Here is a 27829-nt window from a genome sequence, read left to right as displayed (position 1 = left end):
TAATTATCTTCATCCATTTCTTATTTCTGAAAATAATAAAGTCAACACTACTCTCTGAATATGCATAATAATTCTGCTGTTTAGATTACCTAGTTATGTTAATAAAATAAACATTAACAATAACTAATTATGTGTGCATTGTGTCTTTTCAAACATTTTCAAAGCATCTCCAACCCTCAGTCAAAGTTAAACACCTCATCACAGAATCAGGGAGAGTATTATATGAATTAGCCGAATTGAGCCATTACACAGCATTAATTTTAGTGTATTAATTAACATTAATGTATGTATCAATCAACCTTTAATACTCATAAAAATAAGAGCAATTCACCTTTATAAACCAAAGAAAAATCAATATTATTTGAATTTTTTAAATGTAAAAATATTATTTGGATGTCTTATTTCGTAATTTTATAAAAATCGAATTCAATGAATTCAAATTAGACTTATTAGTAATAAATCAAGTCTATACATTTAGAAAATGTTAATTGTGTGATAATGTGTTAGTATTTTTATAAATTGTAGGTGTATGTTGATTTTTGGGAGATGGAGGTATCGGATAGCAATTTTTTTAAAACACACTCCGATGAGGAGTTTTCAAGAAGAGACGATCTAGAGTTTTTAGAGGGAGATTCGGAGATTGATAAAGATAGACCTCAAGATAAGAGAATAACAAAACTGTCACGAGAAGACATCATGCAACTTGAGTTTACAAATAAAGATGTTTATCAATTCTATAAGACTAATGCAATGATGCACGGTTTTGCTGCGAGGTTGGATGAAGTCAGACGTAATAGCGATGATTGCGTAATTATGTGCCAAATTGTTTGCAATCGGACGGGCTCAAGAAAAGAAGAGGTTGAAAAGGACGAAAGAATCAGGGACCACCGACTCCTAACTCGAAGTTGTTGCCGTGCGAGAATTTGTGCAAGACTAGGTAGAAAAATTCATAAATGGAAGGTTGTTTCGTTCAACGAAGAGCACTCTCATGAATTAGTTGATCCACTCGACGTTAACATGATGCCTGAGTATTGCACATTCAGTGTCTCAAATAAAGCTCAGGCAAAGATTTTGCACGACATAGGCATCAGGACCTGTCATATCTTGGGATACTTGGCTGCTCAAAAAGGTGGATATGCAAACTTGTCATTCAACTAAAAAGATATGTACAACCTCATTACTCAACATAGGAGTAAAAAGGTGAAGGGTGGTGATACAAATGCTATAATAAGTTACCTGAGAGGTAAAGCTGGAAATGATCGTATTTCTTTAGCAAGTACACATTAAGTAATGAGAATCGATTGGAAAACTCGTTTTGGCCTGATGGAATTAGCCGTATTGATTATGAGTGCTTTGGGGATGTCTTGACATTTGATTCAACTTACAATAAAAACGTCTACAATAATCCACTTGTGATATTTTCTAGTAGCAATCATCATGGGCATACCGTCATATTTGGATATGGTCTTCTTGTTAACGAGGATATTAGTTTATACAAATGGATCTTGAAAACTTTTTTGGAAGCAATGGGTAATAAACACCCTATGGCAGTTGTCACTGACAGAGATCTTTCAATGAGAGAAGCCATTAAACAAGTCTTTCCTTATGCAACACATCGACTATGTGCATGGCACTTACATAGAAATGCATGCGAGAAGGTTAAGAATAGTGAATTTCTAAATGACTTCAAGAAATTAATTTATGCTAATGTGAGTGTTGAACAGTTTGAGGTCGTATGGGGAGACATGGTGGCGAGGTATAACTTATCAAGCAGCTCTTGGGTCGACCAAACCTATGAGTTGAGGAATTTATGAGTTTTTGCATATTTGAGGAACCAATTTTTTGGGCGAATCATGACAACATCCCAGTGTGAAGGGATTAACTCTCTAATAAAAACATATGTAATAAAGAAAGATACCCTTCTTAAATTTATCAATCAAGACCGTTGTTAGCCATTACAGGAATAATGAAAGAGTTGCAGAGTTCAATAGTAAATATACCGATTCAGTGCTTGTGACTTCTTTGCTGACACTTGAAGGTTTTGGTGCAAAGACTTTTACTCGTAACATGTTCTGGGAGGTCAAGAAGGAAATTGAGGGTGCTTGTGCTTTGAATAGAGTTGGTAATTCAGAATGATGGAAAACTATACCTCAAGTGTAACAGTTTTAGAATGCCAGAGATTGATCATGTGGTTGAGTTTGACAGAATTGGAGGGATGCTTTGTTGTGAGTGTTTGCGGTTTGAAAATCGAGGGATTCCCTACATGCACATATTCGCATGCCTAAAGCACCAACACGTTGAAGTTACTCCAGAACGCTTAGTGTGCAAGCGATGGACGAAGAATGGCAAGAGTGATTTTATGAAGTCAAACGTCGATGATCCAAGTGATTCTGATAAGGTACTAAAGTGTCGTTTGGGTATGTTATGTGTTGAGTGTTCTAGATTGATGGATGTTGCATGTAAGAACTCAAGTGATTTTGTCGAAGCAATGAATGATATTGTCAACACAATTACAAAACTCCAAAAGCGAGGTGAAAATCCACGCAATGGTAATTTAGACAACAACTACGTTATTGACCCATTGTGGAAGAAACTATATCTTTGGACCTCCGGAACGAATTTTTTCCTATTGAGTCATTGTGCATGCAACCATGGTGCACTTGCTAGTGCGAGTTCTAATTTCACGCACCAAATTTTTGGCGCCATTATCAAAAATTGTTCGTAATTAACAACTACAGGTTCTCTTGTTGTTTAGATTAGATAATTTTTAGTTTTTGTTTAATTATCTTTCTTTTGAGTTTCAAATTTTTTTATTTATTTTTCATAATTTTCGATTGTTATATTATTTATCTTTCCCTTAAATTCGAATTTTTTTCTTTTGTTTTGGCTATCTTGTTTTTATTTGATTTCAAATTTTAAATTTGGTGTTTCTTTTTATCTTGTTAGTTTTCTTAAATTTTTTATTTCTATCTTATCTATCTTTTCCTTTTATTTTCGAATCTTTGTTATCTTTTTTATTTAATTTCAATTTTTAATTTTAGTGTTTCTTTAGTGATTTTCTTTTTGGTTTAATTAATTCTTCTTTTAATTTTAAATGCTATCTTGTTTATCTTTCTTAATTTTCGATATTTATCTTATTTATCTTTTTCTTGATTTTCGAATTTTATTTTAGATATTTTTCATCTAATTTCAAATAAATTTGACATTTCTTTAGTTGTCTTTCTCCTTGATCTCAGATTGGACCATGCTAAAAATCTATTATGATTTTCATCATTTCAGAATTTCATTTGTCATGGTTTGTACAAAGTAAAAATAAAATTCTCACCAAAGTTAAAATGAAGAAAATGTATGTAACAATGAAAATATGTGGTAGTAATACTTGCACCACCTAACCAGAACAAAGTCACGCACATTATGTTTATAGAAACAAGATAAATGATAAATATTAGAAATTAATTCAAATGAGTCATATAAAAAAGAGACAACACTGAGTTGAATGCATTTTAATCTAATGTTCAAAAATCATAAGGGCATGCACAAGAAAAAGCATTCAACTTCTTTTTATTTTTAGCTGGCTACTACCCATTTTTATTTGTTTCATAATCATTCAATAGATATACATAATTAATATCATACAAATTGTTAAGGCCTTTTCTACTTCATAACTTCTATTTCACTTCTTTTGAAGGAAACGAGTAAAGTTAAAATTACTTTAAAAAGTTAGTAGCACACTTAATTAAAATAGAAATAATTCAGATTAAGTAAATACTTTTAGGAGATTATACACCAAAGTTAAAGCAGTAACCATCCTCTTCCATATCAAAGTGAAAGTGAAAGGGGAATTACAATTAACAGAAGAACACCAGCAAATAGGAACATTGCAAAAAGATAAATTAAAAAAACAAAACAACACCAATAACAACACAACATCAGCAACTATAATAAGATGAAAGGTTCAGAAAAATAACACAACAACATCCAAGGTGTTTTTGATCAAAATTAGAGCTACTCTTGTTCCAATTACCTATTTCAATTCTAATTAACTCAGTTTAGAACAAAATTAAAGGACATAAAACAAAGGAAAGGATAGAACAAAAACCTAATTGCAAAAGTAAGGAGGTTGTAGGGAGAACCGCGATAGAAATATGTTAAGGGATGATCAAATGAAGAAGTATATTCCGAGCGAAAGGACAGCAGACGCTTCTTCTCTCTCTCTCTCTCTCTCGACGACGACGAAGTTTAGCAGGAACGAATTTGAGTATGAAAGAACAATAGAAGGGAGAAAATGTTCTTCACTCAACAGGAGAGGTGTTCTTCAATAGAAGGGTAGAACGAATCAAATTAAAACTGATTTGATAAAAAAACATAAATTTACTTTTTAATATTTACAAAAATTACATAATTATTCACCTTATAAAAATATTTAATTATAAAATGGCTCTACTTTAATTAAGATATTAATTCTTATTGGGTTGAATTAACTCAAACTAAAACAAAACATCTAATTAAAATGTACTATATCATAGAAAATAATTTACATGTTTTAGAGGAGATTTAATAGAACTCACCTATATATATTAAAGCACATTTTTTGAGATCTAGATAAACTTTAGAAAGCTTTTAAAAACGTTTACGAGGCATCATAAGTAAAACTAAAACTCACTTCCAAACTTCATATATGAGTTGAAAAGATATACATAAGCGATATATACTAGCTTGATCTAAAATACTTACATCTAGTTTTCAAAAGTAACTTGAAAGTTCCATAATAAGATGAGTGTATAATTAATATTCTTTTTTGAAACCCTCACAAGTTAAGTTTTGGCTTAGATTGGATCACAACCAACCTAATGAGAGCGTTCGATATTATTTCATCAAGCCTTTTTGGATCTATTAAGCTAGTCAGATCTTTTTCACTACTCTAAAAACTTTAAATATTATTTTCTCAAATTTTATTTGGACGACTAAACAATTCCTCAGATTGAATGTTCACCAATATAAGTAAAACTATATATATGTATGTATTTATTTAACTAACTTTTTCAGGTAAGACTCAACATTCCACCAATTTGAGAATTTTAAATTTTCTTTCCCCAACCCTTTTTAAAACTAGATATTACTATTACTATTAATTAGTTTACAGAAAGATCTATAAAATATAAAGACCTACAGTGTTTAAAAAAAGTGTTGAGTACTTTGAATTGAAAAATTTAACAACTTAGTTCGAAGACCTATCTTGATTTTGAGTAAATTCAAAGGTGTCATCAAAATATGAATACTTATGATAAAAGTGGTCGTTAATGTAAGGTATGTTTAAACAGTTAGACATCAAAAAAGAAAAAATAGTTCTAAGAATCAGCCACCAGAATAGTCATTATTTAGGATAAAAATTAATTGTAGACGAACCGTAAAAAAAATCTATTAAATTATTTTAATTTTTAACAATCAACTAATTTAAAATAATATAACATGCAAAAAATTATTTTTTAATATATATGTATATTTTTTATTATATTCGATACAATCGTTTGAGATATTTGAATCTCTAACTGCATGGTTGGATAATCGATTCGATTGTCTTTGTTTTTGGTCAGTCAGTTCGATTGTCTTAATTCAGCCTATTGTGGCTTAATTTGGGCCAAGGCAGGGCCCAGCCCATACACTCCTAGCTCATATATAAATTCTATTCTGCTCCACAACCAAAAAAAAAAAAATTGTTCTCTGCTCGGATTTTTTTCATTCAAAAATATCAAACCCCCTCTTGTTCCGTTATCTTCACTCTCTGCAGAGACAGAGCAAGAGGTAGAATGGTGCTCACTGCCTCGCTCACTCACACTTCATTTCTCAAACTCTCATCTTCCTTCCATGGCGAAGCATCACCTTCCTCTTCAACTTCCTCCCTTTTTACTGGCTCCCCACTCACTCTCCCACGCTCTACTACCCTTCACGGTTCGCCCAATTTTCTGTTATTTTGCGTATTTAATATATCATTAGTTTTTGAACTGTTGACAAATAATATGAATTAATCTACACTTCCTGTGTTGTTACGACAGGAAATCAATCACTTTCAAGAAAGCACTTTGTGGTTTTTGCTCGGAAGTTGGCTGGGTTGGAGGAGGCCATGAAAATCAGAAGGTACACTTATTGTGCTATTGTTTGTGTTACAGTGGATTGAACTTGTACTTTTCAGTGTGTAATAATGTATGAAAGATTTCAATTTAGATAAAAAATATTAAAAAGAACTTTGTTTAATGGAAGCTATCAATTTAGCTCCGAAAGATTATTGATTTGACAATTTAGCCCTTGAAAGAAATAAATGCATGCATGATCCTCTAAATATTATTCTAGGAAAAAATTTGACAATGTCCCTTCTACTGCTTATTTTGATTGATCGAACATTATGGAAACATTTGACTGGTTTAGATTGGAAGTTAATTGTTGATATTGATTCTTATAACAATTTTCTCTTGTACACTGGGAATTCTTAATATATGTAAGACAGTTTGTTAGCAACCTTAGCATAGAAAACTGCTCAGTATACATGTATCTTATGTTCTGAGGCTTTAGTGATGTACTTGTATGCATGTTTTCACTGTTAAATGCTTGACCTGTTGCTTGTGTAATAGAATATTTCAATGATATTAATTTCATTCATCTTTTCTCTATTTTCCCCTGTTCTGTATAACATTTTTTAGGTTTCCTATTGTTTAGATCTTGGAATATTAAGGTGCCTTCTTTAAATTTTGTAGGCATCCAATTTTCCTTTCTTCCTCTAATATCTTCTTTGCCAAGAAATACTGAAGTTCTGTATTTAGAAAATAATTCATTGCCTAACTTTTCTACACTTGCATTTATTTTCTATTATCCAAGTAATGGTGAATGTGTATGTGCGCATGAAAGCTGATGCAGCTTTTGTGAAGATTCTTACCTTTTCTCTGGTCATATGAAGAGAACGTGAACGTCAAGTTCTAACAAAGTCTAAAAGGAGTCCACCGTTGAGGCGTGGGAGAGTATCACCACGTCTCCCTGTTCCTGATCACATACCAAGGCCTCCTTATGCAGCTTCAGAAATACTACCAGAAATTTCAAGTGAATATCAAATTCATGATTCTGAAGGTATAGCTAACATGAGGGCTTCATGTGAGCTTGCAGCAAGGGTCTTAAACTATGCAGGAACATTGGTTAGGGTAAGATTTATTGCGTACTTTACAAGCCATTTATTTATTCTATGTTAGCCTTCTCTTGCAAGATAGAGATTATTACAATTAGATGCCTAGCATCTAGTTTGTGTAAAGCTCATAATCTTTATAAGGGACCTTCCCTCTTGGACATGTTGAGAGATTGGAAAGCTATGTTTTATAGGTAAATCTTGTTTTTTGCTTTTACTTTTGTATAGGGCATCCCTTATCCCCCAATTTGTATTATCCTTCCCATCTTCTTAATGAAATTCTTCTTTTATTAAAATAATAAAAAAACATAATTTTTTTAACTATTAGTTCATTGATTCTTAATTTAGCACTCTCGGGAATACACAGACACACACACACACACAATATCTACATGTATTCTTATGTATTTATTGAATTAGATAAGTTTAAGATTTCTATTGTAATGTTTAGGTTGTAGGGTTTAGAACTAAGTAGTAAGCACCAATAACATTTGAAGTTTGCTCATGACCTCGTTTGGATTTTAATTTAATTATTCAAGTGGCAAGTTATGTTATTTTTGTTTGATATGTTTTTTCCATTCTGTCTGATGCCTCTATGTAATGTAGTGTACACAGCTTTCCTTTCTGTATCTGATGTTATTTTTGTTTATATTGTCAGCCGTCTGTTACAACTAATGAAATTGATAAAGCAGTGCATCAGATGATAATTGATGCTGGTGCTTATCCCTCGCCCCTTGGCTATGGTGGATTTCCAAAAAGTGTGTGCACATCAGTTAATGAGTGCATGTGCCATGGAATACCTGATTCTAGGCAGTTACAGGTTTCACAAGCCTCTCTATATACATAATTATTAATTTACTTTTTCACTTTATCCTTGGTATGCATATCACTCATAAGCTGATGACATTTATCTCTTTTCTGCAGAATGGTGACATTATTAATATTGATGTGACAGTATACCTGAATGTATGCTTCTAATTTCCTGGTGAAAATTTATTTAGTGAACAGATCACTTTTTTAGTTGCCTTTCTGTGTATGCCCCTATATCCAGAAAATGGAAATCATCTTGAACTACATTCTTAATTGTCATTCTCGCTGTTTTAAGAATTATAATTATATGTATGTTCAAGAAAGTGCTTAGGGTTGGGATTAAGTAATTAGTAATTCCAAAGTAAAGTGTATACATAATCTGGTAGGACCTCACATGTTGCACCACCTATTAGTAGAGTACATAAAAGAACAAATAAAGAGGGGAATGAAGGGGGTCCAAGTAAGGAATAGAAAGGGCCAGGGTAGTATAGGACAGTGTGTCAGAATATACTGCATCAATATTGAGGGGGAATAAGCAGCATGATACGGTAGTTCGACTTGTAGTGGAATGTGATAGGGAGAGACTTAAAGCCCTGAAAAGGTCATGGGATCATTTTGTTCCTTTTTTATATTACGATCCTACTTACACACTAATTCCATAACTCACCATAATAATATATACAAATTTTCCTCATTAGCCCTTCTGCTTGCATAGTTGATCTTCTGCTTTCCCTCCAATTCCCCTTTTTTATTGTTAATTATCAAGTAATTGTATTCTTTGCTAATTGTATGTTTCAGGGATATCATGGGGACACGTCAAAGACATTTTTCTGCGGGGAAGTCAGTGATGAAATGAAAAATCTTGTTGTGGTAAATAGTTCTCTACCAGTGGGGAATTTTTTTTTTTTTTTGGTGTCATTATGATCTATACTGTTATATTGTTAATCTTTTATATATTTCCATTCTTTGTAACATGGACAAATTTAATACCTCATTATCAATGCTAGTTAAGAAATAATTTAGATTAGTTATTGAGCAAATCATTTTACATAATGTTTGCAGGTAACTCAAGAGTGCTTGGAGAAGGGAATAGCTGTTTGCAAGGATGGTGCTCCTTTTAGAAAAATTGGCAAGAGAATCAGGTACAGTTTTCTAGAGCTTGCTTCGTAAAGGAGAAAAATAAATATACAAGTAAATATTTCACTAGAAGCATTAAATCATGAATTTCACTTGAAACAATGTTTGCTATGATTTAAGATTAATCATGGCTTTTCAACTTCTTGATATTAACATAATATTAATGATGAGTTGTTGGTCTTCAAACCGTGAAGGCCAAGTGATTGCTTCAAAGCCCATTTTGTAACTAAAGAATAAAGCCAGATATTTGGTCCTAATTTTAGTTCCGGTGCCTTCTATTGTGGCTTTGTAGCCTTTCCTTAACTTTTCCTGTTCATGGTTGTCAAGAAAAAAGCTTACTTTTATTGAAAAGGCATTCTTATTAAGTGGTTTTTTCCCCCTTCCAATATGCCACTGTTCCTAAAACATATTATCAGAATGTCATTATTTTCAAACTATTTATCCAAGTGCCATCTTTTGCCAAAGTGGCACCATGTATTTTTTTTGGGGTGCTCACTGAGAGGTGCCTAAGTGCGTCTTTCACGTGGAAAATGCCAATCAGGGAAGCGCGTGGAAATGCTGAATGAGAAGGCGAGTTCAAGCTGAAAATGCCAAATAAAGGACTTCCGCTGCATGTATAAAGTAATAGTTTGTTAATTTATGTAACATAATTAATAATTAACATTAGTTAACATTTATATTAACATTAGTTAATCATTGATTATTAATTATTAATTATGTTATATAAATCAACAACCTATTCATGTTTACACATCACTGGAGGCGCTTTCACGCTTGGCATTTTCAGCCTGAAATCGCCTTTCGATTCAGTGTTTTCCTAGCAAAAGGTGCTACACGCTTTGGCGTTTTTGGAACTGAAGGCGCTTCTTGATTGGTGTTTTCCACGTGGAAGACACTTTTTTTCCTTAGATGCCTCCTAGTCAGTATGCAAAAAAAAAAAAAAAAAAGAGGTGCCAATATGGCAAAACAGTGACACCTGAGTAAATAGTTTAAAAAGGGTGGTATTTTGTTTAGAAACAGTGGCATATTGTGAAAGAGGCCTATTAAGTGGTTTTGAGAGGTTTGCATGGTTCTATCTCTTGGGTTAGTTGCTAGGGAAATGGAACCTAGTTATCCAAGTGACCAAGTCTCTATATTGTCAAGCAACCTGCTTGAGCATGATTTGGGAAGCTCAATAAGGTCTTTAACACTTTAATTTGGTCTTTGTGAAGCAAATAGTTTGATGTCATACAAACATTCTTCGTCAGGTGTAAGCATATGTATATTTAGATGGCATGTCATTGCAGATGTGTTTTCATTTTTAACCTTTTTTTGTTTTTTAAATTAAAGCAATTCACTCAAACCCTCTCAAGAATTGGATTTCAAAATTTTTACATTTATTTTGTGTGTTATACTGAGTAGTTCTGCATCTAGTTCTGCTTTGGCACGATTATCATTTGTATCAATTGATGATGTTAACTACACTTGATGGCCTCTTGTATAAATTCTCTAGCCTTATCTCTTCGCTTGAAATGTTACCTCAGTGAGCATGCTGCTAAGTATGGCTATGGTGTAGTGGAGCGGTTTGTTGGGCATGGTGTGGGAAAAGTGTTCCATTCTGAGCCAATTATTTTACATCACCGTAAGTGACGTATTAAATGTTATGATTTCATTGCATTGCCTTTGTTTCCCTAAGACCAATTTAGCTGAGGTTAAAAGTATTTCAACAATTGGCTACACGTATATCTAATTTCTTTAATGATTGATCATGTGAAATCCAATTATGTTTTGAATGCATTTAACTTTGAAGTGATGTGTTTTATTTGGATTGTTGAAGAAAATTGGTATTGTATATGGTATGTAACAGAAAGTATGAAATGGTTTGTTAATGTGAAAATGTGATATAGAATGTTGATTTGATACAAATATCAGGATTCTTAGAATGATCATCTGTTAATTACATTCATAATTGATATTCTCCAAAAAACACTAAACAAATAAAATAAAAGCACATCTATTAGGAGTATAAATTATTTCATGTTACCGTAATCGTGTGTATGCTCGATTACACCTTGTCACTTCGGTAGTTTTGATGAACTATTTCTCTAAAAATGTTTAATTTGTTTGATAGACATATGAATAGTTGTATCTTAATCTGCCTACTCGAGATGAACTTGTGTGGTCTGTCAATCATTTGAGGAGGAATGAGAAAAAAAGGATTACCAGTTGCAGAAAAAGGAAAATGGACTGAGCATTAGCAAGGCTAAGTCTCTCCAATACGTATGCCACCAAGCACATGCATTCACTGCTATTCTACCCTCAACTGTACAGCTCAGTATTTAGGTTGTGTGTATCCCGAATTTTTAGGAGATCAAAATTTGTGTTAAAGTCTAGAATTTTATTTCTTAAAAATATGGATTAACCCGTTTTCCCTCTAAAAGAGGAAACGATTAAGGAATAGAATAGAACTTATCCGATTAAAATTAAATATAATGGCTAGTACGAAAATAATTGCATTTTGACCCCAAAGTTTCAGTAAATTGCAATTTGGCTCCTTAGGAGTAAAACTGTAATTTCGGAATTTTATGATGTGTGTGTGGAGTGTAGTTATATGATTCTTGGAGGGTTCACTTGGAATGTCTTGAAAGTTAGAGTTTGAATTAAAAAACTCTAACCTGACGAACTTGAGTACTCAAAAATGTGAGACACGGGAAAGTGGCTTGTTTGCCGAGCTCAAAGAGGCTTATCAGTCAAGCCTTTCCCAGTGAGGGGCTTACTTGTGAACCCTCTCCCCTCTATATATATAGCCGAGGAGGTGCAGAAATTTCAGCCCACTCCCACACCACATAACCGGCCATAAACACATTACACAGCACCAATCTTCTTCAAGAAATCATCAAATTCTTGGAGAAGTAGAGAGAAATGGGGCCGCGACTTTGAGAGAGAAAATTAAGGAGCCAAACTTGATCATCCAATCTCACCATCATCATCATCAGACGGCTGGAACCTCAAAGCAACAAAGGAGCAGAATTTTGGAATAAGGTTCCTAAAGGACTCAAGAAAGAGAGAAGAGGAGCTGGGATTTTAGTGATCACCCACCACAACCATCATTCCCTCATTGAAAACTAGAAGATGAGCTCAAGAGGAAGGGAGGAGCTTGAGCTGCTGCACTGCATCACAACCAAATCACACAATCACACAATCGATTTTCACCAATGAGGTAGGCAAACATGTTTTCTTGATTTTTAGAAGGATGCATGCGGCTAGTTATTGTTGTGAACTTTGAACAGAGCTTTGCATGTGAGTTTTGATGAATTAAACTGATTGCATGTGGCTGATTTTGATGATGGTGGTTGATTGTGTTGTTTGATAATTGTTTGTGGTGGTGAATTTGCTGAATTTTTAGCTACTAGTACAAAGTTTGAGGGTAGAAAGCCAAAACTGTGTTAGAGTTGATATTTGAACCCTAATTACTGTTCACCACCTTATATTAGTGATTTTGAATCTGTTTGAAGGTTTAAAATGGTTATTGATGGAGTGTTAGTGGTTAGGCTTGTGCAGCAAGCAATTGGCCTAATTAGAATCTGAAAAATGGTGAAAAAGTGAATTCTGGCCAATTAAGGGGAACTAACCCTTGGAACAAGTTTCAATTGGTAGAATAGGTGTGACGAATTCGGATTGAGCTTTTGAAAATGCCTAAATTAAAATTTAGGTTGTGAGGTTGTTGATTTTGTGAAATCTGGTTTATGCAAAATTTTCTGCATAAACGAGTAACTTGTTTTAATTACTGCTCTCACGTCAGAAATCATTTTTGTATGGGATTAATTTTATATCAAAATTTGGTATACCTAGTTTGTTTTCACCAAATTTCAGGTGGATTGGGGTTTTAGAGAATGAGTTATGATTTTTGGAAAATGGCCCCTGCAATATTTTAAAAAGCTAATTTTCAAAACAGGGCAGCTACTTCCAAGATGCATAACTTCTTTAGAGCTTCTATTCACTTGAAACCAATTGGAAATGAAAGATATGTGACTAGTTGCTGCACATCAAATTGGAGCCAAATCAGATAAGTGTAGCATTTTTATGTAATTTTGTTAAGTTGGTTATGGCGCTGGTTTCTTGAAATAGATTTTCTGCATTATGTAGTATATTGTAAAGTTTATAACTAATTGCTCCGTGGTCTGATTTATGTGCTACCAATTAGAATGGAAAGGTGTGAGTCTAGTTGATAACCACAAAATTTAAGGGCAATCAGATCAGTGATGAAATTTGTACAATTTCTGAAAGAAACCTATCTTGCTGTTTTACTGAACCAGAAAATCTGCATAACTCAGTGTTTTGTAAAATCTACAACAAATTGCTCAGTTATCTGAATTTTGGGTAACCAATTGGAAGTGAGAAATTAGTGACCCTAGTTGATGTACACCAAGTTTGTGCTGAATCCAATCGATGTAGCAATTTATCCAATTTTTTGGAAGTTGCCTATGAGGTTGGTTTTCCGAATTCAGGTTTTCTGCATAATGCAGTATTTTGTAAAATTTGTATCAATGTGCTCAGTGATCTGATTTCTATGGGGACAAAATCATTAGAAAGATTGTGAACTCTAGTTTGAAATGGGAATTTGTGGGATTCCCTAAGGTATATAGTGAATTTTTGGAGAAATAGGTCTATGTTGTAACTTCTGCCTTACTGCAGTTTTGAGTATTTGGAGAGGTTAACTATTGATCTAGAGCCTTGCACTCCTTCAGTCCTTTACAGTGGTAAAGTTTATGGAAAATGTTATGGGTTGATGTGTGAATTGCCTCAGTTGGAGTGTTTGATCTAGATATCCTAGTTGATGGGAATTGTACCTAATTGGCAGAATGCCTTGTGGAATTGGTTTGAGGCAAATAATTATGGGGTGAACCTTGATATAGTTTAGGATTAGTCATATGATTTAATTATAGGGCTTAATTGTGGATATTGAAAAACGCTGAGAATTTATATGAATGATTGGCCAAGATGTGCTGAACCCTAGAGAGGAATTTGATGACCATTGAATAATACTACATACGATTTGAGATAAAAAGGCCATGATGCGAGTCCTCCAAGCCCTAGTGATCGAGTAATTACCCAAATTAGTCTTCAAGGATTTTAAAAGCGGACATTTTAGTCCCTAAGAAAAATTAATACACAAAAACATCCCCAATGTATACTATGGCAGACAAATCAATCCCCAGTTCATTTTCCGGTAGAGTAATTACCCAGATCAGTCTCCAAAAATTTTAAAAGCAGACATTTTAGTCCACAAGAAAAAATTAATACACAGATTAATTCCCAACGTTTTTCTCCATTAGACATAATAGTCTTTTGTAAAAAAAAAAAAGTGAAATAAAATTATTATTATTATTTTTAATTGCACAATAATACTATACCATAATTTTTTGTATTTTTTGGGCAAAAGTAATGATAAATTTATTCATTAGATATATATATATATATATATATATATATATATATATATATATATATATATATATACTCGATAATAATAATATTCAATAAAATGGCGAAATGTTTCTGGTTTTATACGTGACAAAAAAGTACCTTTAAAACTTAAAGGTAAATTCTATCGCACTGCTATAAGATCGGTTATGCTTTATGGCAAAAGAGTGTTCGGCGGCCAAAGGGGAGCACGAACATAAGCTAAGTGTGTCTAAGATGAAAATGTTGAGATGGATGAGCGGTTGTACGCGATTGGATAAAATAAGGAACGAAGATATAAGGGAGAGAGTAAGAAATAAGAATCGCGTCTCAAGTGGTTTGGACATGTGAGAAGAAGACTGACAAAGCACCCAGTCAGGAGGGTGGATGAGATGGAGGATGAACAAGGGGTGAAAGAGCACCCAGTTAGGAGGGTGGATGAGATGGAGGATAGACAAGGGGTGAAAGGCAGATGAAGACCTAAGAAGACTATTCATGAGGTGGTCAAACGAGATCTACATGTAAACGGTCTCACGGTAAACATGATACATGACAGAGCTCAACGGCGTCGTTTGATTCATGTAGCCGACCACACCTAGTGGGACAAGGTTTTGTTGTTGTATTCAATAAAATTATTAGAGATTATTCTACAATAAATTAAGGTTGAAACCATTTAATATTTTTGTATTTAATATAATCAAAAGATGTTCTATTTTAAAAAACATGTTTGTATTAAAAGAAAATGTTTTAATTTGGATTTCAGAGTATCATTATTCACCCTACTTGTTTCTAACGAAAAGAGTGTATTTATATGCTAGTGTCATCGTCCACATGTACAAAGCTAAGTTAATAATAATAAAGGTTGACATATAGTAAAAGTAAAATAGACGGGGAGACTGTTATGTCTGACAGAAAAAAACGTTAAGGATTAATCTGTGTATTAATTTTTCTTGGGGACTAAAATGTCTGCTTTTAAAATTTTGGAAACTGATTTGGGTAATTACTATGGCGAAAAATAAATCGGAGATTGATTTGTCTGTTGGAGTAAACCCTTGGGAATTAATCAGTGTATTAATTTTTCTCGAGGACTAAAATGTCTGTTTTTAAAATCTTTGGGAACTGATTTGGGTAATTACTCCCTAATGACCTTATTGAGAATTTGAGATTGATGTCCCAGCCTAGGGATTTGTTTGAACACGTGTCTAAGGATATTGACCCAATTGATTTTGATATTAAATGAAAATATTCATTTTTGGCATAACAGACAATAACACTCTGCATTAGTTCCACGAAAGTTTTGTTTTTGATTTTGATGTAATCCGTCGTCATGAAAGAGGGGCAGCGATGCCGACACCAAGTGAGGGTAACTGATGAAATGAGATAAGATCAGATAAGCGTGCTCTGTACTAGTTCCGCAAATGAAATATGAAATCGGACAAGGGTGCTCTGCACTAGTTTTGCAAATTGTGATGAGTCTGCGTGGTAGTCATGATGAAAAAGGGCTACATCCAAAGATATGCCTGTGTGCGCTATTTGAGTTTGGAAAGTGGGAAAGCGGTGCCATCATGAGTATGGGTTCATGCAATCTGTCATCGTGAAAGAGGGGAGGCGGTGATTGATGCATGTGAGGGTGATCAATGAAATGAGATTATAAGACCGGCTATGCTTTATGGTACAGTGTGACAGAGATAAAGATGTTGAGATGGATGAGTGGTTATACGCGATTCAACGATTGGATAAAATAAGGAACGAAGATATAAGGGAGAGAGTTGGAATAGCACCCATTGTGGAAAAGATGGTAGAATCGCGTCTTATGTGGTTTGGACATGTGAGAAAAAGACCGACAGAACACCCAGTCAGAAGGATGGATGAGATGGAAGATGGACAAGGGGATGAAAGGCAGAGGAAGACCTAAGAAGACCATTCATGAGGTGGTCAAACGAGATCTACATGTAAACGGTTTCTCTGTAGACATGATACATGATAGAGCTCAATGACGTTGTTTGATTCATGTAGTCGACCTCACCTAGTGGGACAAAGTTTTGTTATTGTTGTTGTATATGATGGATGACAATGGATATGGATGACATGAACATGGATGATGAATATTGTATATTTACATAGACTCTGTTATGATCGCTACTTGCTATTTATTATCTCAAACTTTTACATTTATACTGTTGTAGCAGCATAGTCATCATTTGCATATGCATCATTTTATCGTGATCTACATGTGGATGTTAGATTAAATTTGTATGCTTAGGTATACCATGACATATGTGTGCCTTATGGTTCACTTTTCCGTACCAACGTCTCGTGTATTAAAATAGAAGAGGACCTAACTTCGAAAAAGACTGCTACAACTATAGGTTGACTATTAGAGATTGAGTCTAGGAGAGTTAAGTCTTGAGTCAATGTGATAGCCTAATTTGTGTGGAGTTAAGACCATGGCTTAAGCCCACATTAAAAAAGGTGCTACATTGTCTTTGGATTTTGTCTCATGCGACAGAAATATAGAGATGGATGTTTTTTACCCCTGCCATCAGAAAGTACAAAAAATACAAAACAAAGAAGTTGGGACCATGTGTTTCCTTGCAACCCGTAATGGGCACCTCCACTTTAGCTGGTCTCTATCACATTTATTTGAAACCAGTCAGTGAAAAAGAGAGGAGAACAGAGACATAGACAAAGACTTATGAGAAACCATATGTCTCAACTACACAATGAAAATTAAAGTTATAAGGCCAGTGTACCATAGATAGAGTATTGATATTTGGATATATAAGAATTCGTAGTTTCCGTAGATAAATTATTGATATCCTATTGAAAGATACTAACAGAAAATCTTACTGTTGGTTCATTATGGTGAAATGCTGGTAAATTGGCCATTTGGTTGTCTTCAATAAACCTTTTTATTTTATTTTTTTGATGTAGATGCTATAAATCAACATAAGAACCTGAGCGGCCTTCCCCTGCCCCTTCTTGTTTTCCTTTACTTTTTGTTGTGTAGCTACTAGAAAGCTCCAGAAGTTTCAGAATAGTAATTCAGTATATTTTCTTTCCAGATAACTTTTACTTTTATATCATGACAGGCAATAACAAAGCAGGTTGCATGGTTGAAGGTCAAACATTTACAATTGGTAAGTGAATTGTTAAATTCTACCTAGATTTAGAGTTGTTCACTGCTAATTTTCTATGCTATGCTGCCTCCCGTGTTACATTGTGGTTCAACCTGACAACAATGGATGGTTCATGGTTAAACTTTTCCTCCATGTCCATCCAATTAAGTTGTGAAACTTACAATCTGTTGTGCATTCTAAGTTTTTCAGTCCTGTTTTTGTTGTACACCCTCATCCCATCCCAAAAGAAAATTTATATTTTGATTTTCCATTATGAAAGCAGACCTACATGGATGTGATGACCTTTTTCTTATTATTTCTCAATTCTAATCTGCTCATTGTATCTGCAAACAATCAGTTACTATTTGTCATATTCATTATTGATTCGGTTTAATTACTCTATTAGTCTCTATTATTGTACCAAATTTTAACCAAGTCTTTACAATTTAAAATTTTATAGTTAGGTCCTGTACTTAATAAAATGTTTTACTAGGTCCTTACTAGTGGATATCTTTAAGAAAAATGCACCGATTGTAGATTATTTATTCTATATTTCATATAATTCATCCTAAATCAAATACAAAAATAAATGTTTTAATAATATTTTCATATCTTTATGCCTAATAGTTCTTGATGTTTATTGGAAGTGAATATCTTCTATTCACGAATACATGATAAGGTGGTTACTTGTTACATAAGTCAAGTGCTTTCCATTAATCATGCTTGTTATTTATTTAGTATTGAAATGAAATCCTACAAATTCTTCTACTGCAGAGCCTATCCTCACATTGGGAAGCACTGACGCCGTTACATGGCCAGACAACTGGACAACAGTAACAGCCGATGGGTGTCCAGCTGCACAGTTTGAGCATACCATTTTGATAACAAGGACTGGTGCTGAGATTTTGACTACATGTTGATACGTATTTTTCTTTCGCTTTTTTTTTTATTCCATTTTTTATTTTAATATTCCTTGTTTCATGCTGCAAGCCTGCAACATCTAGATACTTTTTCTATTTGTAAATAATAAATAATATCCATCTTAAATTTGCTTCCGGAGCATTATGCACAGGTAGGTAAAGATTGTTTGAGGAACCATATAAAACGTTCTGAAACCTAGTAGCTAGTATATTGTTGGCTTGTTACTACAATTTGGTATTTTGGTGGTTGTTTTCTGTCGTGTCCTTTTTTTTTATTTTCCGGTTCAAAGTGAGAGATTAGGGATTTTGTAACATCATAGACAAATAGCACTTTTAGTAACAGTGTAGTTCAAGAACACTAACTCTGTGTGTCCAATTTAATGCTTTTAAATGATCGTAAAGGGACCGCTGAGGCTTGGCAAGAATGGAGGATTTGTTGGGCATCCCAATATGCTACACCAGGGTTCAAAACCTGGGTTTAAACAAGGAATGGAAGCAGCTGAGGCTTTAGCTTAGTGGTCCATCATCATGCCTCAAATGTGCTGCATCTGGGTTCAAGTCTCACTAGAGACTGTGGATGAACCCTTAATAGTGTGTTGACTGTTGAGTGTGAATGTGTGCGAGTTGTATGACCATAAAAAAAAGGGTGGAATATAAGCCATAATAGTGTCTAAGGTGTGTGTGAGTCTGTGTGTAAGAAAAAAAATTGTCGTAAAGGGTTATGTTGGGTTTTTTATAAAAAATTGGCGGTGGCATGCAATAGGGTTACTTGATAATCCAGATTACATGAGCTTTATTATGTTCAATTTCAGGTTCGAAGTATCAAATTAAGAGGCTTGTCCATCCATACTCCCTCTTTTATCCAATATCAATGTAAGTTATTTGAGTTTCCAAATGTTCTATTCTACCTTTTTTCACTTATGCCCGTACTAATTGTAGTATATTTTATTGTTCACTAAGCATATAATAACTTTTAATCTCAATTTAAATGCTCTGTTTTTATCTTTTAAGTGCTCTTTTAAAAATTGAGTAAACCATAAATAGATTCTGACTTTTTATATCGAAGATAAATAAGTTCGTGATTAATTAAAAATACAAAAATATTTTTTACTTTCTAAAACGTGATATCTAGGTCTTTTAAGAGAATCGACTTGTTTTTATATATTTTGGACGGAAGGATTTAAATGTTTCGTATTTTAAAAGGTTAGGGACGTTTATATATTTTTAATTAGTTAAGGATTTATTTGTCTTCGAGATAAAAAGTCAATGACCCATTTGTTTTTTTAAAAAGACAAATGAGTTTTCATCTTTTTAGCTCGAAGACAATTAAGTTTTTGATTACTTGAAAATATAAAAACATTTTTCACTTTCTAAAAAGCGAGACATTTAAGTCTCTTTAGAAGATCTATTTGTTCTTATATATATTTTAAATAGAGAGATTTAAATTTTTTATATTTTAAAAGGTAAAAAATATTTTTATATTTTTAATTAGTTAAAAATGTATTTGTGTTCAAATTTAAAAAATTAAGAATTTTTTTTAATTTTCTTTTATCGTGTACTTGTCAAAAAGTGACGATTATTTGTGATTGAATGATGTAATAATTCCTATCAAAAGCCTAGCAGAAAAATAAATGATTGTACATATAGTACTCTATTAATTAATGATGTTTGGTTCAGTTGATCTTGTTTTTAATGTTTTTTTATGAGGGAGTGCCGTATTGAAATTGCTTTGCACTTCAATTCAACAGCTTTCGGGGATAACCAATATTCTAAAATATTATTCTTTTCCAAAGAAGATGCTTTTTCATCAAATAACATTTAGATCCTTTCTGTAATGAGACAAAAAGTACTGTAACATCCCCTAATAAACTCATATACAACAATTTGGAATAGCAGCCCCCAAGAACAAAGAAACTTTGACATGCATGTGAAATCTCCTTACAATTAAATGTAAAATTGATTAGCAAATGTATCCTTCTGCATAATAAAAACTAACAAATCAATACCCAAATTAATCTCTAGTAATTTTTTACTTTGAATAATTCTACAAACTAATTCAGTGAGATACAATGATTTTTCCATCATTCTAATAAAATTTTTAATATATATATATACTTACAAATAACTATAAAAATATAAGTATAAAACAATTAATTCTCTTTATGAAAGGATCAATTCATTTTGAAAAATTTTAGAATAATAAAATTTATTAAAAATTAAACTGCAAGTTTTTAAAGACCCATTTAAGTGTTTGTTTAAAAAAAAAAAAACTAATTTTACTTGAGAATTGTAATATTCAAATGAGTTCAGGATTCTTTAAGAAAAATAGTCGGTTCAATGAGAAGATCAAAATATTTAAAGATGCAAGGAGCACGAGCAAATTTAATCCATTTAAGTTGGAACAAAAAAGAAAGTAAATTAGATTTGTACAAGACCCTTTGAGAAGTTTTAAAAGTTATTTTTTTGAGTTTTTAATTTATAAAAATAGTAGTATTAATGTGTGATATAATTTTTAAAATTAAATTGTAGTTTTTTAAGAAACTATTTAAATGTTTATGGAAAAATTAAAAAATATGATTTAAAATTTAATAATAAATATTTATATTAAAAATAATTTATTATAAATTATTTTTAATATAAATATTTATTATTAAATTTTTTTAAAGAGTTTAATTAAATTGTTTATTCAATTTTGTGTATATGTTGGAGCCTTCAATGGATGTGCTATCCAAGATGAAGTCCAAATCAAAGTAATCAAGAATGTGCTTAAATGATTAGTTTAATTAAGTATATTTTGTGATGTTACACTATTCTAAAGATATTTTAGTTTTTCTAGGTGAGTTTTAAATGTTTAATGATTGTTTTTAATATAGAGGAGTAATAAATGCTTAGGGAGCAATAAATATTTAGTAAATTGTTGATCCGAGATAATATCTGAAATTATAGTAATATGAATCTAGATTCTTTTAAATGAAGGTTTTAATTTGTCCATTAGAATGGTGTATTTGTTCGACGTCCTCGCCTGAATAGTGGTGGATACCTGTAAAAAAATGTTGATATTTAAGTTATCAAAGATTTTAATTAAGTTTAAATAAATTGGAATAAAAATAAATATTTAAATTTAATAAAGTATTTATAGAGTGAAATGATAACTTGATCATCACTTATATATTTTATTACTACACTAGTACTAGTGTAGTAGATAATTTTTTCCTTAATATTTGAACAAATATCCTACGTTAAACTAGTAGTTGTTCTGTTGATGGTATTTGAAGTAGTGGATGGCAAAGTCTATCATCCATTTTGTTTTTAATACTCAAATTGACAAAACTAAACTTTACTATAACTCTTTTCTAGAAATAAAGGAAGAGAGCATAAGACAAGGAAAGAAGAAGAGAGTTATACACAATTGGTAAACGCGTGACCTATTTATATGCCATACAAATTCGATCGTCTAATTTTTGATATTCTAAAACATTTTTTTTATTACAAATTGAACCTGCTGATTTAGATATTTTTAAAATTAAAAAATATTGAAAGACCTAAATTAGATCTATCGATTTTAACAGAAATTTATTTTTTTTTTGTACCAAATAAATCAGACAGTCTGACTTCAATGTTGTTCACTTGCAAAGCAAATCAAACCCTTCAATTTCACTACTTGTAAATTTATAAAAAATAATAACTTCACATTAGAGTACAACACACCCCTCTTCCTTATCAATACATAACACACAAACTTAATTCATAACTAAAAAAATCAGCTTTCTGTCACATTGGCTTAAAGCCATCATTTAACTTGGTATCTAGGTGGAAAGAAGTCCCGCAGTAGATAGCAACATTTTAATATTCAACCGTTGATAGTAGAGCCTACAAAGAAAATTCACAATAAAGATGGAAAAATTGAAATAGAAAAATTGCCAATCCACGTGGGGAACGCACAAGCGGTGTTCATGTGCACCTTTTACCATCCATGATTGATTCCCACCAAAATATTATTATAAGGTATGATCACGTGTTAAAGTCTTAAAGAAACACAAATATTCTACAATTTCTTTTGCACTTAGAAGTCTCCCTACACAAACCATATACTTTACCAATTCCGACATTGTCATTAACTATGGCATCCATAGGTTCTCTGAAAATAATCGCTGCTCATGGATCTCAGCATGCTAGTTATCAAACCCAAAAGCAGGTAGGTTCCAGTTTCTTTCAGCACTTTCCAGCCAATAAAAGTTTAAAATTCTCAAGTCCCACTCAAGTACCTATACCGAGAAATTTCAAGAACACTACTATCAAAGCATTTTTCTTCAACAAGCCCAAGCAGCCACAAGAATCTCCAAAACCAGGCAAGTGTTTCTACTTTCTATAGATCTATTTCCCTTTTTTTTTTTGGGGGGTCATATGTTGACCTCTTTTACTAGCAGATATAGACTTGCATATTGTAAAATGAATTGCAACATTTGAACCATCAACTAGAAAAATCAATGATTATGGATTTAATACGATAAAATTACAATGGCTCATATGTTTCCCTTTATTACTTGGATCACTGACTAGCATTTTTTAACCAAACTCTATCTACAAATTCGTAGTATTTACTAATTAGTTTGAGATAGAAACACAAAAAACTGACTTTGCATATCTTGTTTAAAATGAGAGGCAGTCAGAGATAGTGTAGTTAGATATAGAAGTATAGAACATTGTGAATTTGTGAAACAAAAATTGTCACAGTATTAGCTTTTCTTTTTCTTATTTTCGTATTTATTTTATCTTTAATTTCCTTGTATTTTTACTTTTACACTATCCAAACACTACATAAAGAGTTAGCATTCTTAATTGGAACTCTAATAATAATAATAATAATAACGAACAATGTTAAAAAGACTATTAAAATTGATTTTTTTTGTCATCACTTATTTACCAATGTTTAAAACAATAGGCTAAAGTATGTTATTAAATACTAAACTAAAAAATTGAATTAATAGCCAAAAGTGATAACCAAAAATAATAAATTCTAATCAACTTCTAATATTTCAATAAAAATAATAATAATAAATTCATTCTAAATCAACAACTTAGAATGGAGACCAAATCGAGATATTAGCGTGGTTTGATGAAGCTTTTCGAAGAGGTGTTTGTATTTTTTAAAAGCTCAAGTTCTTTATTTTATTTTTGGTAAATAAAAAAGATTATGTACTTGTGCTTGTAGTTTTTAAAAAGCACCTAAGATAGAATTTTTTAAAATAGAAATGTTTGGTAAACAGAGAAAATCAACCAAAAACAACCATAGCAACAATTAATAAATACTAAATAAGATAAGTTATGATTGTTTTTTTTATCTTCCTAGCATTACTCTTTTTAAAATTGACTTATATTTTTTAAAATTTAAAAGTCTAATATAACTTCATATATTAATTAATGTTTAAATTTAATATTTATATATTATAATATTTTTAAATTTTAAAAATTATTTTATCAAACACAATTAATATTACTTATATTTATTAAAAGTTATTTTTGATTTGATTTATCAAACAACTTCTAAAAAAACTCTCTTTTAAAAGTCAAGTTTTATAAGGTGCTTGTAATTTTTCATTGCTGTAGCAGCCAAAGTTCAAGAACTGTTTGTGTACGAGATCAACGAGCGTGACCGTGGCAGCCCGGCATACCTAAGGCTAAGCCAAAAGTCGGTAAACCACCTTGGTGACTTAGTGCCATTCAGCAACAAACTCTACTCCGGGAACTTACAAAAACGGTTAGGAATAACCGCCGGACTATGCATCCTCATCCAACACGTGCCTCAAGAGAAGGGTGATCGCTACGAGGCCATTTACAGCTTCTACTTTGGCGACTACGGCCACATATCAGTTCAAGGTGCGTACCTCACCTACCAGGACACGTGGCTCGCTGTGACTGGTGGATCTGGACTATTCGAAGGGGTTTCTGGACAGGTGAAGCTTCAGCAACTTGTGTTCCCTTTCAAGCTCTTCTACACTTTCTACTTGAAGGGTATCCCCGATTTGCCGGTTGAGCTTCTTGGAAAGGTGGTTGAGCCTTCGCCTAATGTTGAACCGTCTCCTGCTGCTAAGGCTGCTGAGCCTCATGCCTCTTTACGTAATTTCACCAACTGATGAATGAGGATGCAAAAAAATTGAACTTGATAGGCTCATGGTCATACAATCAAAATTTTCTGAACCCTCCCCGAAATAATCCCTTTGTTTATGGTATTATTATCGTTCAATCTTCTTGTGTAAGAAGTGACTTTTGGATGTGGCGAATGTGTTAGGTAAAAAAGTAATTGGAATTTGGAAAAATATTGTGTGTTATTCGGGAATCAATTGTTTGAGTTTGGGTCGCATTACTGGAGTTGATTGGCATTACGGGCTTACGCCAAACAAATAGTATTTGTATTTGAAGATGTTCTATATAATTTTTTTTAAGAAGAAAAGAGAGATAGGATCCAGCTTAGAATATCAGCACAAGTGCAAAAGCCCAATAGACTAAAAGGAACAACATTGAAGGGAAAAAAAAAGTAGTTCATTGTCTTAGAGCTGTAAGAGGGAATTCATCGTTCAAGGTTGTAGCTCCGTTCCGTCCAAAAAAAAAAAAAAGGTTGTAGCTCCGTCATGTTGCCCCATAAATTCATAATAATAATAGCTAGGGAATGCAATGGCTGCATGGAGCAGGAATCTTTTCGCTGCTCTCTGTCTTCCTTTAGTAAAAATATTTATTGTCTCCGTTTATTTTTGTTGGGTCTCTGTTTATTTACTCTTACATAGGAGGTGTCGAGAGGGTTATTCTCGGATATTCATAGATATTAAGTTTTAAAAAATAAAAAAAAATTAATACAATCATAATAAAATTTAAAATATAATTTAATTAAATATATTAAATTAAATATAATACAAATACAAATCTAACATATTACCATACACATAAAAAATTTCAACATATAAACTAAAATAAAATAAAAAATTGTAACAAAACAAAATAATAATTCTTGGTTTAGGATTACTTTCATATATATATATTTCTCTTCGCAGGGATTTTACGGATCCTCTTGGAGAGGATACCTCAATCTTCGCATTCTTCCTCATTTATTTGTGGGGCAGGTTTCTGTTCTCGTGGAATTTTGTGGATCCTATTAACTTCCCCGTAGCGGATAATCTTTGCAAATATATGCGGATGCAATTTTTTTTACCATTCCTAATAATAGCCACATCCATAGTTTTAGTTCCAAGCTATAGCTGAGTTGTGGTACAACCTTTAGTGTGTGTAAGTGGACAAGTGTATGAGTATGTCCAAAAAAAACGAGGTTGTGGTTCCATGGTTGAGGCATGTGTACTAGTGGCAAATATGTTTGCCTCCTAGGTTTGGACCCTAATAGTTGAAAAAGAACTTCTAATGTAGTGTGTAAATGAGTGTGGGTGTGTGTATTTGTGTATGACAAAAAACAAAAAGGTTGTGGTTCCTATTTGAATTTTTTGCGGTGATATTAGGTTAAGAAAATATTAAGTGTCAATATTTTTTTATAACATTAGTCAACACTTTGACATAATACTTTAGTTTTATACTATTAGAATTTATGGTTTAGGATTTAGGGATTCGAATTTAGTATAAAAATATTGTTATTGATTAATAATAATAAATTTTATTAGTCATATAAGATTGTTCATTTTGTTATTGCCAAAATTTTTATTTCAAGTAATTCAGATCTTTTAAAGGGTAATATATTTGTCAAATAAAATTTTAATGTCAATCCAACAATTTTTTTTTACAATTAAATTTAATCAAATTGGTCTAATAACTTATTAGTACAGCAAAATCTTTCATACTTTGTTTTTTTCTTTTTCATTCTCTTTCTCTTCTTCCTCTTAAAAAGTTTTTTTTTTTTTGTGGTTCATTATTTATTCCGAGGTGCTTCACATAAACCAACGAGGGTGATTGGGCCTTGAAAGTATATGGTCTAAGAGCTCCCAAGACATGCTTGAATGGTGGTTGGGCGTAAAGAGACTCAGATGCCAAAGTCAGCAAGTCGAGTAACGGGTCGAGAACCCGAGTTTGTACTCGATTTGAGTAGTGTGGACCAAATACTATTTTAGGCCTTAGTCATTTGAGATTCTTCCAGAGGATGCGGTAGACATCAAGTAAATAAACTTGTAGGATTCCGAGATGTTAATTTGTGGACCCAAGTAAGAATAGTGTCCCTAATCAGACACTGGGTAGTAGGTTACGTTGGTGTCCAAGTAATCAAGCTTGGAGTAGGAGATTGAGACTAGCACCTAGGAATAATGCCTTGTTTGTAGGAGATCCTGCCTTTTTTACTATTTTTGCATTGTTTTAGTTTCTTTGGGAGCTTCACGCATTATTTAAATCATGCAAAATTACTCAAATGCTCTCCTTCTAAATCATATATAACTTCCAAATATTTTCTCTTTTTTTCATTAGTTGGTCAATATTCTACAAATCGAAGACATTGCAATCGATGTACAAATTAATAAGAATCGAAGAAATTCTTGTCAAAGCTTTGAAGATCAAGTGCTCTAAGGTTGATCGAAGACAGCATACCGACATAGAGATGTGTGATTCAATGAGGCTTCTTACGAAAAAAAAAAAGGACAGAGATCCTATAAGCGGTTATGTGATCTTGTGTACTTGGCGAAAACAGTTACTTTCCATGCTCTTTATAGGGGTAGGTGGCAGTTCAGGATTGGTCAAAAAGGTATGTAAATGAATGAAATTTAGAAGAAACAAAGGTTAGAATTTGGTTTTAGAAAATATTCTCGCACAGTCACATCCCCAGTGACTTTCTGAGTCTGCCAAGAGCTTTCTTTTCTGTAAGATTCCTTCCATGTCTTTACAATTCTTTTCAAATTCATCTGTAATGTCCTTTTATACAAGTTATTTTCCTTTTGTAGTATACTCTTTTTCTTTCTTTTAAATTTCGAATTAGTAATTTTAATTTCAGAATCCTTTAATTTTGTCGAAGTCTTTTGTTTATTTACTTCCATTTCTTAGTTTTATCTTCCTGCATTTACTTTCCATTTAATTCAACCTTTTAACATCTAGTTCTTTTTCCTTTTCTATTTGTTTCATTCAAAGAAGGATCTTTGGTGCACATTTGAAAACTGGTACTTGTTCAAAAAAGGAGTAGACTTCGCTCCCAAATCATTAGATATCAAACCAACCAAAATTTGCTAAAAATCTGCATAACAAATTGGCACACCCAG

At 32.4% G+C, this 27829-nt stretch overlaps 3 protein-coding genes across 5 annotated transcripts; all 3 read left to right on the top strand.

Moving 5' to 3' along the window:
- Positions 1-546: 546 nt before the first annotated feature.
- On the top strand, positions 547-2136 carry LOC112803978 (protein FAR1-RELATED SEQUENCE 5-like). The gene is made up of 3 exons (XM_025847422.1): positions 547-1145; positions 1274-1756; positions 1962-2136. Exons 1-3 carry the CDS (start codon positions 547-549, stop codon positions 2134-2136), a joined length of 1257 nt encoding a protein of 418 aa, XP_025703207.1.
- A 3571-nt stretch (positions 2137-5707) lies between these two features.
- Positions 5708-19579, top strand: LOC112802682 (methionine aminopeptidase 1B, chloroplastic). 2 transcript variants are annotated; one of them, XM_025846001.3, is made up of 11 exons: positions 5708-5949; positions 6054-6135; positions 6950-7187; positions 7827-7988; positions 8093-8134; positions 8777-8848; positions 9041-9120; positions 10639-10736; positions 17650-17697; positions 18451-18599; positions 19409-19579. In XM_025846001.3, the coding sequence occupies exons 1-10, from the start codon at positions 5808-5810 to the stop codon at positions 18594-18596; spliced, it is 1110 nt and encodes a 369-aa protein (XP_025701786.1). In that variant the 5' UTR covers positions 5708-5807; the 3' UTR covers positions 18597-18599; positions 19409-19579. The 2 variants fall into 2 exon arrangements, 1 of the variants encoding a protein (XP_025701786.1); XR_011882414.1 differs by having other exon boundaries at positions 5711-5949; positions 10639-12314.
- A 2827-nt stretch (positions 19580-22406) lies between these two features.
- LOC112802681 (allene oxide cyclase, chloroplastic) lies at positions 22407-24957 on the top strand. 2 transcript variants are annotated; one of them, XM_025845999.3, is made up of 2 exons: positions 22407-22945; positions 24204-24957. In XM_025845999.3, exons 1-2 carry the CDS (start codon positions 22717-22719, stop codon positions 24728-24730), a joined length of 756 nt encoding a protein of 251 aa, XP_025701784.1. In that variant the 5' UTR covers positions 22407-22716; the 3' UTR covers positions 24731-24957. The 2 variants fall into 2 exon arrangements, with proteins under 2 accessions (XP_025701784.1, XP_025701785.1); XM_025846000.2 differs by having other exon boundaries at positions 22609-22945; positions 24207-24957.
- The last annotated feature ends 2872 nt before the right edge of the window (positions 24958-27829 follow it).

Source organism: Arachis hypogaea, chromosome 5, assembly GCF_003086295.3.
Source record: "Arachis hypogaea cultivar Tifrunner chromosome 5, arahy.Tifrunner.gnm2.J5K5, whole genome shotgun sequence".
In the NCBI taxonomy this organism is placed as follows: domain Eukaryota; kingdom Viridiplantae; phylum Streptophyta; class Magnoliopsida; order Fabales; family Fabaceae; genus Arachis; species Arachis hypogaea.
Note: the sequence above shows the minus strand (reverse complement) of the source record. Positions and strands in the feature narration are given on the sequence as shown.